Below are 14966 nucleotides of genomic sequence, written 5' to 3'. Positions count from 1 at the left end.
ACATGTGGCCTTTGGAACATTGGCTCACCACCCCTAGCATCTCAAGTTAAAAGGATCAAGTGGCCAGTGACTGGGGGGAAAACCCACCTGAGATCTTGGAGAGCCACTGCCAGTCAGTGGACAATACTAGTCTATCTGAGCAAATAGTATGACATGGTATAATGCAGCTTTCCACATCGCTAGGATCCAGCTCTCAAGTTATGTGCATCTGTGCATGGCCGCATTGATGGTCCCACATCGTCTGAAACATTGTGAGGGATCTCAGGGCACACCTTTTAGGCCATAGTGGACAGTGGGGTGGGTGGTAATGCTCACCTGGCCCCCAGTTGTTCACCTTGCTGCTGCATACTGATGCGAGTAGAAAAAAGTCAGCAGTGAGGTTGGCTCAGTGCAAACCAACAGAGCCAGTCCAGCACTCCTGCTGGTCTGTTTGCACTGCACCAGCCTCACTGCCACCTTGACCTTCTATGTTCTACTATACAGCAGTGACACTTGCAAGCGGAGGTTGGATGAGTCCCATCACCCCACCCCTCCCCCTACTGCTGCTCTCAGGTCAAAACATTGCAGCTTTGTCTTGAAAAACCATTCCTTCAGTTTTTACATAGACGGACCATTGCTGCTTTTCTACAATAGCGTGTAAAAACTTGTGATAATTTTCACAGCTAATATTAAAAGGAGAGTCCAAGAGAATCCCAAGATGGTGCTAAAAGGAACATGTTTAGAGAAGCTCCATGGTCTTAGCTGATGGACCCAAGCAGATTCTGGTTCAATGACTTGTAATAAATGTTGCTTTTTTGGTGCTTCTGTTTTCCTCAACAGAATTATAACCGTCCTCCCATCATGGCATTGGCTGTCCCCATCGCAGTCAAGTTTCTGCAGAGGGGTAACAAAGAACTGTGCAGGAACATGTCGAGTTATCTCTCCCTTGCTGCAATTAGCAAAGCAGATCTGCTGGCCGAGCACACAGAAACCATTGTAAAAAGTGTCCTGCAAGGTAAGAAATATCAGAATTGCTCTATTCTGATTTGCCTATTTGGTCCTGTAAGGTTTTCTATACATGTGCTGTGTTTTTTTTTTAAATAGATAAATAAAATCTAAAGTTTTACAGTCAAGATGGTTTCAGAAACAGCAATCTGAATGCATGCCTTAGATTTCATGTTCATGAAGTCATGTTCAGGGGACTCCATGTGATTATGGGGCCATGTTCTTGGCCATACTGCCCCCAAATTTTGCAGATTCCTGGCTCAGTCCTTGATGCAGATTGAGTTTGGACTTCAGGAGTGGGTTAGACAGTGTATGTGAGATTGGAGCAAAAACAAGGTCTCACTTCCCTGTCAATGTGTGGGCCCCTTCAGGGTGAGTAATGTAATGTAACATAATGGGTAATGTTGTGTGTGTGTGTGTGTGTGTGTGTAAGGGGGGGCAGGCCTTTTGTTGGGGGGGGAGAAGCTCAGATTGCTTTGTATTGATTTTGGGGGGCAGCTGCCCTCCTGCCCCCCTGGCTATGCCTGTGTGTGTGTGTGTGCGCAGCCTTCCACTCCATAGTGTCTTCCAGATGTGTTGGGCTACAACTTCTAAATCCCTGGGCATAATGGACAATGGTCAGGGAAGGCTGCATTATGGAATCAGAGAATTAAAGAGTTGGAAGGAACTCCAGATGTTATCTTGTCTGGCCCCCTCCATGCCTGCAAATCACCCCTTCCACTCGAAACAGATAGCGACTTTCTACATAGCTCAGAATCTCACACCAGGGAGTGTCTGCAAGAGGATTCACACAGGCATTCCAGAGGTTCCGGATTGGTTTCTATAGCTACAAAGCACCCATAAATGCATTGACGGAATTGGTGAAACCTGACAACAAGAGCAAACACTTTCTTTTCTTTTTTTTAATTTGGGCATAATTCTGCTGAGTAGAATTACCACCTCTTTTTAAAAAATGAGCACAATCCTACCCCCTTACCAAGGAGTAAGTCCCAATGAATACGTCCTTATGAGGAGACACTGGTAAGATTGCAGTGGGTGGGAAGTGGGATACTCCTCCATGATATGCACACACACATCCCACCAGCACTTTTTTTCTGGGGGCACTTAAGGGTATGCAATACCAGCACCTTGCCCACCCCGCCCCCAATGTTTAAAGGTGACAACTTCATGGTGAGTCCTGGCATATTTCTTTCTATTAAAAAAAGAAGAAGAAGCACTGCACCCCACCACATCAGGCATGCTGGGTCAACCCCAGGAGATCGTTCCACTGTATACACCTGGAATTCACCACTCAAACAATTTTGGAGTCAGAGTGAAACTAGTCTGAGGGAAAACGCATCAAAATGCAGCATTTTCAGAAGAAACCAATGGATTGTGCGTAATTGTGGATAACGTCAAGTGTACTTGAGTTCAAAGAACAGAGGTGGCAATGCGCTGAAGCCAGAGTAAACCACCCTGAGACCTCCGGGTATAGGGCGGTATATAAATTCAATTAATAATAATAATAATAAAGGGCATTGTGTACATACCCTGAGTGTGTGTGTAAAAACTAGGCTGTTGTTTACTCCTGTGTCTACCACTTTCATGCCATTCCTTGCTTGCTATGGGTCAATTTTTTATAAATTACGTGCAACAATGACTCTATCATTAACTTAAATATACCGTAGTTAAGAGTTCTTCGTAGTATTTAACTTATATCCCATTTATTTTCTTTCTTCTTTTCATTTCCATCATTCGACCAGTAGGTGTTGCTCTGGATATCTAAGATGAAATTGCAAGGAATGTTTAGTTTTGTAGAGATGCTGTGGGAACTAAGAAATAAGCAGGCTGCCTTCTGTTGTTATTATTATTTGTAAGAAAGCGGGAGAATTTGAAAAATATATATACATGAATGAGCAGACACTCTAATCCATAGACAGCCTATGTGCATGCAGAAATGTGCTTCTGTGCACATGTTCCTAACTTGTCTGCATTTTTGTGTATGCAGTTGGATGCTAGGTGCAAGATTCCAGTTGTGGGGTGTGTGTGCATAGAGCTGTTATATCTATGATAGTGTTGGCCAGCTGTTTGGGACCTGGACAGTTGAGACTGGGTTCAGATTCCTCTACTTTGGCTATCTCTCCCAGTCGTACTTTGAAATCACAGAATCACAGAATTGTAGAGTTGGAAGGGACCATGAGGGTCATCTAGTTGAAGCCCCTGCAATGCAGGAATTCTTTTGCCCAACGTGGGATTTGAACCCACAACCCTGGGATTAAGAGTCTCATGCTCTACTGACTGACCTATCCCAGGATTGAATTTAGGACCTTCTATATGCAAAGCCTGTTCTCTTTGTCCATGGAGTTTTCTTGGCAGGGATCCTGGAGTGGCTTGCCAGTTCCTGCTCCAGGTGGATCACGTTTGGTCAAAGCTCTCCAGTATGACCTGTTCATCTTGGGTGGCCCTGCACGCCATAGTTCATAGCTTCCCATGGACTGCAAGAAGATCAAACCTATGCATTCTTAAGGAAATCAGCCCTGAGTGCTCACTGGAAGGACAGATCCTGAAGCTGAGGCTCCAATACTTTGGCCACCTCTTGAGAAGAGAAGACTCCCTGGAAAAGACCCTGATATTGGGAAAGATGGAGGGCACAAGAAGGGGACAACAGAGGATGAGATGGTTGGATAGTGTTCTCGAAGCTACCAGCATGAGTTTGACCAAACTGCGGGAGGCAGTGGAAGACAGGAGTGCCTGGCGTGCTCTGGTCCATGGGGTCACGAAGAGTCGGACACGACTAAACGACTAAACAAAATATGCAAACCAGATGCTCAACCAAGCTAAAATCTTTCCTTTAAAAGTACCCAAGAGCTTTTCAGTTTCTTTAGTGCAATTAACTGGGATTAAAACTTCATGTTTTGCTAGCACAGCTGTTTAAAGGACTGGGCTTTAAGGGGCTTGGTATAAGTACATCTGTGGTTCCCTTGCTGCCCTTGAGCTGATGTAATCAGCAATTGCAGCATTCTGCACTAACTGCAGCTTCTGGCTCAAGTGCAAGGGAAGCCCCACGTAGAGCGCATTGCAGTGATCCAGTCGTGAAGTAACCAACGTGTTAACTACTGTGGCAAGGCTTTCCCCTTGCACTGGCAGCTGTTGACACAAAGGTGGTATTAAGCTATCTATAATCTGCTATACCACCACAGCTTCTCCTTCTGCTGGTGCAGAAGTTTAAAGTGATTCTATTCCTGACCAGCTAGCTCACTGGAGTCCATTTACTTGTTCCCTTTTAGGATAATTCCCTATATGGGACAATCAGAGACCTCATCCCTGCTGTCTTCTGTTCCTGCCTTCCCCATCTTGGTGCCCTCTGGATCTTTTGTACAACATCTCCTATCAGCCCCAGCCAGCATGGCCAGGGATAATGGGATTTGGAGTCCAATACTTCTGGAGAGCATGAGGTTGGGGACAGCTGTTCTAGTTCCCATACAGTAACTTTTGAAGTTCTCATAGAGCAGGTTTTGCTGGAATGACCAAAGATCTAGTACAGGCCTTGATTTCATCTGGCTTAGTTTAGTTCAGTTTTATTTGGACAGTGGCCATTGAGTATTACTCACTTCTCAGGCCCCTGAATATGAACTCTTACGTGAGATTATTCTGTATGCAGAGAAGCATACAGTGGTACCTTGGTTCTCAAACTTAATCCGTTCCGGAAGTCCGTTCCAAAACCAAAGTGTTCCAAAACCAAGGCATGCTTTCCCATAGAAAGTAATGCAAAATGGATTAATCCATTCCAGACTTTTAAAAACAACCCCTAAAACAGCAATTTAACATGAATTTTACTATCTAACGAGACCATTGATCCATAAAATGAAAGCAATAATCAATGTACTATACTATAAAATAAATAAGACAGTATTGTAGATGATAAAAAAAAAAATCTTACCTGCACTGATGATCATTGTTTGGATGGGGAGGGGGCTTTTATCCATTTCCACGGTCACACAGTCAATCAATCAGTCAATCAATCAATCAATCAATCAATCAGTAGCTGAACTGGGTTCCACACAGTCACAAAAACAAATTAACCGAAAAAGCCTCAAAAACTAAATAGCAAAATAAATAGCAGAAACAAAAGCGCCAAACTTAATCCATTCCGGAAGTCCATTTGACTTCTGAAATGTTTGAAAATCGAGGCACAGCTTCTGATTGGTGCAGGCGCCCTGGAAACAATAGCAGACAGCCGCATTGGACATTCAGCTTCTGAAAAACGTTCGAAAACCAGTACACTTACTTCCAGGTTTTCGGTGTTTGGGAACCAAGGCATTTGAGAACCAAGGCATCACTGTACCTAGATTGTATGGACAAGAAAGACAAGAGGAAAGAGACATTTCAGAGCTGTGCTTGCTTTGGCAATTCAGACCTCTTGAATAAAATTATAAGAAATGCCAGTCTGATAAAGGATTTTTATTTACAGTACAGTTTTATAAAAAATAATTTCAATAATGTTAGTACAAAATCAATTTACAATATAGTACAGCTGTATCCATTCCAAACAAGAAAATTACAATTATCTGAATGCTAGGTTGGTTTCCAGTATAAATAATATCTTGGACACGGCACTAGCTTTATTAAGGTGTACATATCAGTTGCAACGAAAAACAAAACAAAACAGCAAACATTACTTCAATACTCTTATATGGTACATCTGTAAAATTCACATTACTAATATAAAATCTACAAACAGGGGATATCCAGAAGACAGCATATTAGCTCTGCAGAAAAAGAGCTCCAGCCATTTGTTTGCATATATTTACTTAAGGAAAGTTATTGAGCCAAAATCTGCCCTCAGATTATCATGAATGGCACCAATTTGCTATGAGTGAGAACAGCTTCTGCACAAAAGACTGTTATTACAACATAATTATTGAATAGGTTCACAAACTACTTTTGATTATGTTTTAACTTTTGCTTGCTGAAACAACATTTCATCCACACCTCAATTTATTGCTGCATTCTTACAGTACTAACTTGTCATGAGATATATTTAAGAGCACATAGTATGGCTGCCATATGGAAGCCATTTTAAATTGTTCCTCATGGCAGCTGTTTCTATGCCCCGGAGAATGAGGTTCCTTGTGGTGAGAAGGCCTCCCACTGACTTAGTAACTACTTGTTCTAGCAGCAGATAATGTCTGCTATCTTCTAACCGTCACTCAGTGCTACTCATCAACTTACCCTCCCTCTGGCACAACTTTTTTCCTTCTTGGACTCAGAACAACAGAGGAAAGTGGGAAAATATTAGAGTGATGTAGTTGTAACTGCTACAGTCACTTGGAGGCTTTTTGCCATGCTGAGCCTTATCCAAGGGTTCCCGTGTGGACTAGGCTGAAGTGGCACCTCATGAATTAAGCATTCCCACCCCACCCCCATATCACTGCTTGTCTATTGAGATATAAAGCAACTCCCCTGTGGAAGCTCTTTTGTATGACCAGTTCCTTAAACATTCAGGCTTCCTAGATTTTCTGCATTTGATGTCTTTACATGGGCTTTTGAAGGGCATCTGTTCAGGGCCCAAAAACATACTGAGCTCCTCCATGAGGCAGAAGCTCTGTAACCCCCCACCCAACTAAGTTGCCACGAATGTTACAAGCCTCTTCTCCAGCTTGTCTTGTTATCTCTTTGCCACTGAGGACTCTGTTCCAAATATTAAAGCCAGTTATTTTCCCGGAGAAAGCTAAAGATTCATCGAGACTGCCTCCATCACAGCAGCGATTCTTTTCTTGGCCAATCTTCAAAATCCCACCATCTGGAACGATGTGGTTCTCAGCAATTTCTGTGGAGGCAGCCACCACCTTCCCGTTTACCCACAGTGAAATACTTCCATTAACTGTGCTCCAAATGCCACAAAGGTGAATCCACCGTCCAGAAGAGACGACATGTTGGGCGATGACCTTGTTGTTGTCATTGCTTACAGCAAGAACAGCTGAATCATTGCTCAGATACAACTGAATTTCTTGGGGATTTATCTTTGTTCCATAGGAGAATACAATAGTTTTGTCTAGAATTTCCGTCACTTTAACCCATGTGCAGACAGTGAAGGAGTAGAGCACCATTGTGGAAGTTGGGTGAACACTCACGTATATCTTTTTGGAGCGCATTGGGAATAAAAGGGCCATCTCACAACCTGCAAAAATAACGGAATGATGTTACCATCAACTAGTTAAGTTACAACCAAAGTAATTATATGAGTGCCATTCCTTAGGTAACCAAAATGGCACCATCCATACATCTCCATATCTACGACCTTGAATGACCTGGAATGCAACCCCAATGCAAACTGGGAGTTGCTTGTATGAAGTTCTGTTTGTTGGTTTAAAAAAAAAGGACATATATTCCACCACTGAATTTGGGGGATTTTAAAAATGAATTTTCACCAAAATTCCAGTCTGAAAGTTTTAGTTTTCCAAAACTAAGGTTCTTTTGAAAGCCCACAATAGAAGGAAGCAACATTTTAGGACAGACAGTGGAAGATGGAAAAGATTTATTGCAATTGTGGATTGTGTTCTTGACATTTTGATCAGTGCATCTTTTTTTAAACGAGTGTCCATAAAACGTTTATAGGATCAGCACATCATTAGATGCTTTGTTTAGGGCACTTTTATTGTATGTTATTTCCTGTTTGAGATTACTTGTATTACACCAAATAAACAGTAGTATTACACAGAAAGAGTGTAGTACCTCAAAAACCACATAGAAAAGGCACCTTGCAAATATCACCTTACAATGTTGAAAGTAGTCCTCAAGAACTGCATGTTATTTGATGGGATATAAGTGACCAAAGAACAAATTCAAAACAAAATGAGGGCTATTCTGGCCCCAACTATTCAAGCACTGATGGCCAAACTTGGCCCTCCAGCTGTTTTTGGACTACAACTCCCATCATCCCTAGCTAACAGGACCAGTGGCCAGGAATGATGGGAATTGTAGTCCCCAAAAGCTGGAGGGCCAAGTTTGGCCATCAGTGTATTATGGGACTGGTGGTGGTCAATCATAGAAGTGCTCTAATAAAGAGATCACAGGATTTTTTTTGGAGGGGACATATTATTGTATGAGCAATGAACTATGTATGAGCAATGAACATTTGTATGTCAAGTTCCTAGAGCTAAAATGCATCTTGAAATCACAGCTGTAATAACCGGGCCAGTCACGTGCTTTTGGCTTTGACTGTGTTAACAACCTTTTGACCACTGAGAAGTGGGGCATTAGGACATGATTCTGTGGGGACTCTTCTTTACAGAGAACAGAGCTGTGTGAAGAGACATGGCTTTTTAATTAGCAGTATTTCTGGCTATATTATCAAGGGGTAGCCAAAATTAAAAACAGCTTCATAAGACACCAGCAACAGTGTGATCAGAAAAACCCCTTAAGAGTCCGCCTGGCAGGAATCCACGATACACAAGAAATCAAAACCAGTTGTTGAAAACTCTTTTAGAAAAGATTTCCAGGGGGATCTGTGGGGTATTTCAAAAATACACTCTTCTTGTTCTTAATCATATTACGACTTTCCTTCCTCCTCCTATCAAAACATATGGAATGAAATTCTGTCTGTAGTCAGTCTGTTGTGAATTAAGAGCAGGTCCTGTGAATTCGGCTGAGTTATTCTGGACTTCACACTGACTTCATCAGTTGGGCAAAAATGCAGAAAGGAATCCAGCCAAAGTTAAGAGTTTTTATGTCCTGTTAATTTCTATGGGCTTGAAGCCAGGACTGCACATTGCAGCTGACATGCGGCTGCTGTAGAAAACAGAAATCCCAAATCTCCCCCTCCTCCTCCTTTCTCCTCTATAATGTCTAATAATGTGAAACATGTGTGACATCATTGCATTGTGAGTTCCCCCACCTCTCAAGCAGCAGCCAATGAAGTGGAGTGGGAGGAACCTTGCAAGGTGATGTTGCGTCATATATTTTGCGTTACCAAATGTTACAAAGGAGAAGGGAAGGGGGAGATACAGGATCGCCCTTAAAAAAGCAGGCACACATCAGCCACGCCATTTAGTTCCGGCGTAACTTTCCCATTGAAGTCCACAAGCGTTAAATGGGCTTACCTTTGGCTGGATCATACCTGTATGATTGTTACTCTTAAGTATAGTGAAAATGAGTGGTTTCACCTTTATTTCACAGCTGCAAAGGTTTGCAAAAGTAATGTTAGTCTGATGCCTCCTTCTTTAAGCAACTCAGAATGTTGATCCAGGGAAAAGTGAGCTGTTAATATCCATTTGTTAGCTCACCTGTTAAAATAATCAAAGGGCCAATAAGAATTTCTTAGAGGTCCTTAGGAATTGCTCTATTCAAAGTAGAAACTGGTGCATGCAAAAATGCATTTTAACCACTATATTTTAATTTGGCCTTATATTTTGAAAGTCAGTATGCACCAGTCTGTGCTACAGGGTACTTTCCCTGCACCCCACCCCTCCACCAAAATGTCCTCGCTCCCCCTCTCTCTCATATAAATTAAAAAACAAACCAACACTTTTTCCTTATAGTCTTTTGTTTCTTGAATTTAAGAAGTTGCCTGTAGTTCTTGCAAACTTTCTCTTGAATGTGCAGGAGTCCATTCTCATACTACTGCTTTCTATCAATGAGTATAAAAGGAATATCTGTGCAGTGAGATTTTACCTATTTCGACTAATGAATGCACAACACATGGTATGGGTTTATTCAGCCATCTGTTTGCTTTTCGGTCCCACTGTAGTCAAATAAAACAAAAGAAACTTTTATGTTTCAGTTTCACAGGCAACTGATGCTTTGGAGGCCAGTGATTGGCACTGCCAACCAAAATCTGCAGTTGGCATCATTTACCCCACAGAGCTGCAGGCACCCTTGAACTGTGGTAAATGCTGGTTCTGTGTGGCTAGTTCTAAACGCAGGAGCCTTCCTCTCTATATTAACTTAGTATTATAAGTATCTTGATTTTTCCTTTAGTGGAATATTTCCTCGATTACTTCAGGAATTGATATTCATCTAGGTATTGCCTTAAAAATCCTCGTTGGGTTGTAAATAGGAGCAGAGAAGGATAAGTTCAAAAACTATTTTATGAAAATGGTTATTCTATTCATCGTAACATGAGTCATGACGTGCATAATGGTGACTTCTGCCCAAGCACTTGAATGGTGCTGGTATTTCAAAGAAAAGTTGCAGGGGAATTTTTGTGATGGATCACTATGCAGTTGGGCTGCACAGGGTGAAAGCTATTCTGCCTTCCCGAACCCCTGTGGAGAATCTGTTTATGCCCTGAAGCATGAGAATTGATGAATAGCGTGTTGACATAATCGGTGAGCTCACGGGGTCAAGTTTTGTTCATAAATAGCCTCTGAGGAATGCTGCGAAGGAGGCAGCAGGTAGGTTGCTGGGAAGAGGAAGGAAAAGAAGGGACCGAAATGGAATGGAATAAGAAGTTTCTTTTTGTGGATTATTGTTCTTATTCTTGTAAACACAAGGGAAAGTCTATAGCTGGAAGCCAGGAGTCAAGAAGACATTAAGGCCTTGGAAATGTGTAAGCTGTAGACCAGTACAGTGGTACCTCGGGTTAAGTACTTAATTCGTTCCGGAGGTCCGTTCTTAACCTGAAACTGTTCTTAACCTGAAGCACCACTTTAGCTAATGGGGCCTCCTGCTGCTGCTGCACCGACGGAGACCGATTTCTGTTCTTATCCTGAAGCAAAGTTTTTAACCTGAAGCACTATTTCTGGGTTAGCGGAGTGTGTAACTTGAAGCGTATGTAACCTGAAGTGTATGTAACCCGAGGTACCACTGTACAGGAGTCTTTCTGTTGGTCAAATATAGGAAATGATGTTGCCTTTGGCACCATCCAGTATTATGCTAGCTATAGTCTCCTTGTTAGGCATCCTGTAAATGGGTTTTATGCTGTGTGTTCGTGTTCTTTGGCTGCCATATTGTACAATCTGGGCATCTGCTAAACACAGTTTGCTCCCACACAATATGCCTTCAGCTCAGGCTTCACAATAATGCTTCCCCTTGTATAATCAAAGCATGGATTGGCGCTATTTAACAAGAGTTGCTTAAACACAGTTGTTTGGCAACGGATGTGAAACTTACTAACTAACAATAGTTTAACTTACCAAATGGCAACAAGTGCTGTGTGGTCCTTTTCTGGGCTTCTTTCAGTTCAGCTTTGGTTTCCTGCAGTTCTTGCCATAGCGAATTCAGGATGGAACCGCCCCCACTTGCCATGTCTCTGGATCGGTCTCTCTGCAGAAAGCCCCTCTGCTGCGCATCCACCTCGGCTCCCCTCTGCCAAGTGTGCTCAGTGTGACCCAGCCTGCTGGACATGTTTTGGCTCAGCTGCAGAATCTCTTTGAGGATCTTGCCTTCCGCAGATACATGAGGCACCCTGGGAAAGTCCTCAGTTTGCCTGCTGCTTTTGGCCAGCATCTGGCCCATTTGGCTGACGATTTGGGAGGCAGCTTTCTCTGTGGAAGTGGTGCACGTGCCAGCCAAGGTCTGCACTAACTGGAGCATCTCCCCTCTCACCGCTTGCAGCTCCACCTTAAGGATTTCATCGAGGGAGTGGAGCAGCATATTCTCTTTCATCTGGGAGTTCTCAAGCATGATGAAGAGTTTGTCCCATTCTGTGTGTTCTCGCTGGCAGTCGCACGAAATACCTAGAGCAGAATAAACACTGCGGCTGTTAAATCTATGTTTCTGTGCTGTGGGTTATTTTTTTCCTTGAGCAAAGTTGTCTTTGAAAGAAGTCTTTTGGAGCACACTGTTTTCGGTGTGCTTCAAAACTTCCCACTGCTTTCTTTCCCCAGAAGACAAGGGTATGACTTGTTCAAATAGTGCTGGTGGTGTTATGTGGCCAACCTTAGCATTGTAAAAGGGAACTAGAGAAAAGAACACAGGCGTCTGCCTTCTTATACCTATAAAGGTCTTGTAATCACCATGCTTTTTTTGGGGGGGGGGGTTAGCTGGCTACAGCTTTTACAACAGTGAAAGCGTAAGAAACACGAACTCTGAATGTTCTTTCCTTCGCTGGCTACAGAAACAGCTAGCTTGCAAGACTGAGACGAAATAGGCAAAAGAACTACTTACTTTCTTCCGTTGCAGGAATTACACTTTCGACTTCATTGTCAAAATTGAAGAAAAAGAGGTCATCGTACTCATCCTGGTTCTGACTAGTTGAGGGAGACCAGAGAGCAAAAAACAGGATCACAAAGGAAAGCATTTCTTTGAATTAGGATTCCCCAGCTGTTTCCTTGAAAGTCTCAGCGTGTTCCTGAATGAAAAGGTCTCTAATAAGAAACTGAGCAGAGATGATTCTAAGAGAGGGAGTTGCAGAAAGCCCTTAAATAATACTCTGAGAGTGCCTGAACCTGAATGAATGAGTAATGCTAGTGCTAGTGCTGTAATCGGAGTGCTTCTGGTTATTATTAATTTTTTTTTTTTTTTGGATGGGAGTTGTGGGGAGGAGAAGGGGTGGGGGGTGGGAAGTTGCACAATCCTGAACCTTAAAAGTTTGAAATGTGGCTGGATTACCTAGCAGTGTGAAGGGAGAAATCATGGGGAAAACTCCTATTACAAATTGCAAAGCTCCTTGGAGACTAGTTTTTCTTGAAAAATATTCTGAAGGATGAAAAGCCAAGAAAACAAGTAAATTGTGAATTTGCTGAAATGAAGAGAGACTGGAATTTCAAGCTATGGTTCGAAAACATTTTAGAGTACATTCCAAGTTACAATCCCTTTTTTTTTAAAAGGAGATTTTGCATAACTTTGAAGTTTTCCAAATTGAAGTGTACTGGGTTGGGTTTTTTAATGCAGTAATTTAAATATATCTTAATCATAATCATAATCAGTGATACATTGGGTTGGACTAAGACCCCTTTTTCTATATGAAATTGCAGCTGCTCACTTGTATAGAAGATAATAATAATAATAATAATAATAATAATAATAATAATAATAATTACTTACACCCCACCTATCTGACTGGGTTGTCCCAGCCATGATCACCAATTGAACATATTCTACATCCCCCCTAAGACTGGCAATCAGCTGTCCATCATAAGACCATGAAATCATAGACTTCTAGAGTTGGAAAGGATCCTGACGACCATCTCATCCAACCCCCTGCAATGCAAGAATATGCTGCTATTCCATAGGGGGATCAAATCTTCAACCTTGGTGTTATCAGTCCATGTTCTAACCAACTGAGCTATCCAGGCTCCCAAATCATGGATAAATTGGGAACTAGGATGGGCTGCTGCTAACAAAGTGCCAGGCGCTGGATGTGTTCCTCTCCTCACCACCCTTGCCACCAGCATTCTTTTCTGCATCCTTATCTTCCTTGAGAAGACTTGCTCAAGGAAGCCTTGACATCTACCCACAGAGATGCCTTGCTGCACCTAGGCAGTAGTCTGCAGGTGGCTTTAGATTATAACCCTGATTTTGCTGACACTCACAACAGCCCTGCAAGATGGATCACAGGGCTTCCTAGTTTGCAGATGGAATGCTTAGGCTCTAAGATGTCCCTTGTTCAAGGGCACCCTCAGTCTATGTACCTGGTTAAGCTGGAATTTGGGGAACAGAAATTCAAAATGCATGATCAAAGTGAACATTCGATCCACTATACTAGAACTATTCAAGGAGGGGTGCCTTCTCTAGAGACTGAAACTGTCTGTGACAGCTTCCAGTTTATACTTAGCCACCTGTATGATATATTAGTCTACTGAACTTTAAAAGAACTCATTTCCATTCTGTGAGAATCAGGATATCCCTGCTAGAAAGCAGTGGCAGACTTTGGGGCTCTCAAATTTCAGAAGCGCCCTGCGCGCACTAGAATTTGGCACCCCCCCCAACCTCTTGAACTCCATTCTACAGCATTGCTTTAGCTGTCCCTGCAGTGTGACACCCAATGTGACCGGTTGCGCTACCCTAAATCCACTTCTGCAGAAAGGTGCACAGTCATACTTATGGAAAGACTTAAGTGGGAACTGATGACTCATTGTCTTTAATGACTCATACCGCTGGAGAACTAGATGTGAGAGGAGTTGTGTGGTTTACACACATGCAAAATACAGACCCAAGCTGCCATCCGCCCTCTCTCATTAATGTTCAATAAAATAAAATATGCAAAACGATACTACTGTGCTGAAGATTTTCCTGCCCCTGCAGGCGCAACCACCAATGAAGAAGAGGCGGGGGGGGGGGAGCTTGCAGTATAGTGATGACAAGTTATGTGTTCAGTAGACATTACTGGAAGGCAGAGAGAGGATCAGAAGATATGAGGCTGCTGTTTTTGAGTCGTTGCATGGCTTCTAGCCTGCGTAGCTTTGGCTCAGCGTACATTATTACAGGCCCATGTAAATACAGCCATTCTCCAACTATGCAGAACTGTGCCATTTAGCTAACATATGAATTGGCCTCCAGATCTGCCAGTCAGGGTTTTCATATGTGAAAATGTTCATTGATTTACTCCTACTTTGTTCTTTATGAATTGGCTGTGGTTTCGGTGTATCTGTAAGCTGCGTTGTGCACAGTCTTTTGTGGAATAGGGGAATACAATTTAAGAAGAATATTGATCAGCTAGATCATGTGCAGAGGAGCGCAACCCAGATGACCAAGGGTCTGGAAACCGAGCCTTATGAAGAACGGTTGAGGGAGTTGGGTATGTTTAGCCTGGAGGAGAGGGGACTGAGAGCAGATATAATAGCTATCGCCAAGTGTCTAAAGGGCTGTCACATGGAAGATGGAGCAAGCTGGTTTTCTCCTACTCCAGAGGCTAGGACCTGGACCAATGGCTTCAAGTTACAATAAATGAGATTCCGACTAAACATCAGGAAGAACTTCCTGACAGCAAGAGCTGTTCGACAATGGAACAGACTCCCGCGAGAGGTGGTGGACTTTCCTTCCTTGGAGGTTTTTAAGCAGAGGTTGGATGGCCATCAGTCATGGATGATCTAGTTGAGATTCCTGCATTGCAGGGGGTT

The 14966-nt window shown here is 42.7% G+C and overlaps 2 protein-coding genes across 12 annotated transcripts in view; one reads left to right on the top strand and one right to left on the bottom strand.

Annotated features, from left to right (window-relative positions):
* Positions 1-14966, top strand: part of VEPH1 (ventricular zone expressed PH domain containing 1) — a 162199-nt gene that overhangs the window by 36042 nt on the left and 111191 nt on the right. For all 11 annotated transcript variants that reach the window (XR_014526374.1, XR_014526375.1, XM_083504052.1 and 8 more), the window contains one exon: positions 820-994. Coding sequence is in view for 9 of the 11 variants with exons in the window: in XM_083504052.1 (XP_083360178.1) it covers positions 820-994 (175 nt within the window). In the remaining 2 variants the exon portion in view is untranslated. The remainder of the gene's footprint in view (positions 1-819; positions 995-14966) is intronic.
* PTX3 (pentraxin 3) lies at positions 5410-12382 on the bottom strand. The gene is made up of 3 exons (XM_083504402.1): positions 12073-12382; positions 11100-11642; positions 5410-7144 (listed from the first exon to the last, which is right to left on the bottom strand). Exons 1-3 carry the CDS (start codon positions 12203-12205, stop codon positions 6525-6527), a joined length of 1296 nt encoding a protein of 431 aa, XP_083360528.1. The 5' UTR covers positions 12206-12382; the 3' UTR covers positions 5410-6524.

This window comes from Podarcis liolepis (genome assembly GCF_965112155.1).
Source record: "Podarcis liolepis genome assembly, chromosome: 5".
In the NCBI taxonomy this organism is placed as follows: Eukaryota; Metazoa; Chordata; class Lepidosauria; order Squamata; family Lacertidae; genus Podarcis; species Podarcis liolepis.
The sequence above is the reverse complement of the archived record's forward strand: the minus strand, read 5'-3'. Positions and strand labels throughout refer to the sequence as shown.

Excerpts from the sequence above, each read along its gene's own strand:
- PTX3 (XM_083504402.1), bottom strand. The coding sequence starts at position 12,205 with ATGCTTTCCTTTGTGATCCTGTTTTTTGCTCTCTGGTCTCCCTCAACT. Across the intron at positions 11,643-12,072 it reads AATTCCTGCAACGGAAGAAA|GTATTTCGTGCGACTGCCAG; the intron begins GTAAGTAGTTCT and ends ATTCTGCTCTAG. Across the intron at positions 7,145-11,099 it reads ACAGCACTTGTTGCCATTTG|GTTGTGAGATGGCCCTTTTA; the intron begins GTAAGTTAAACT and ends TTATTTTTGCAG.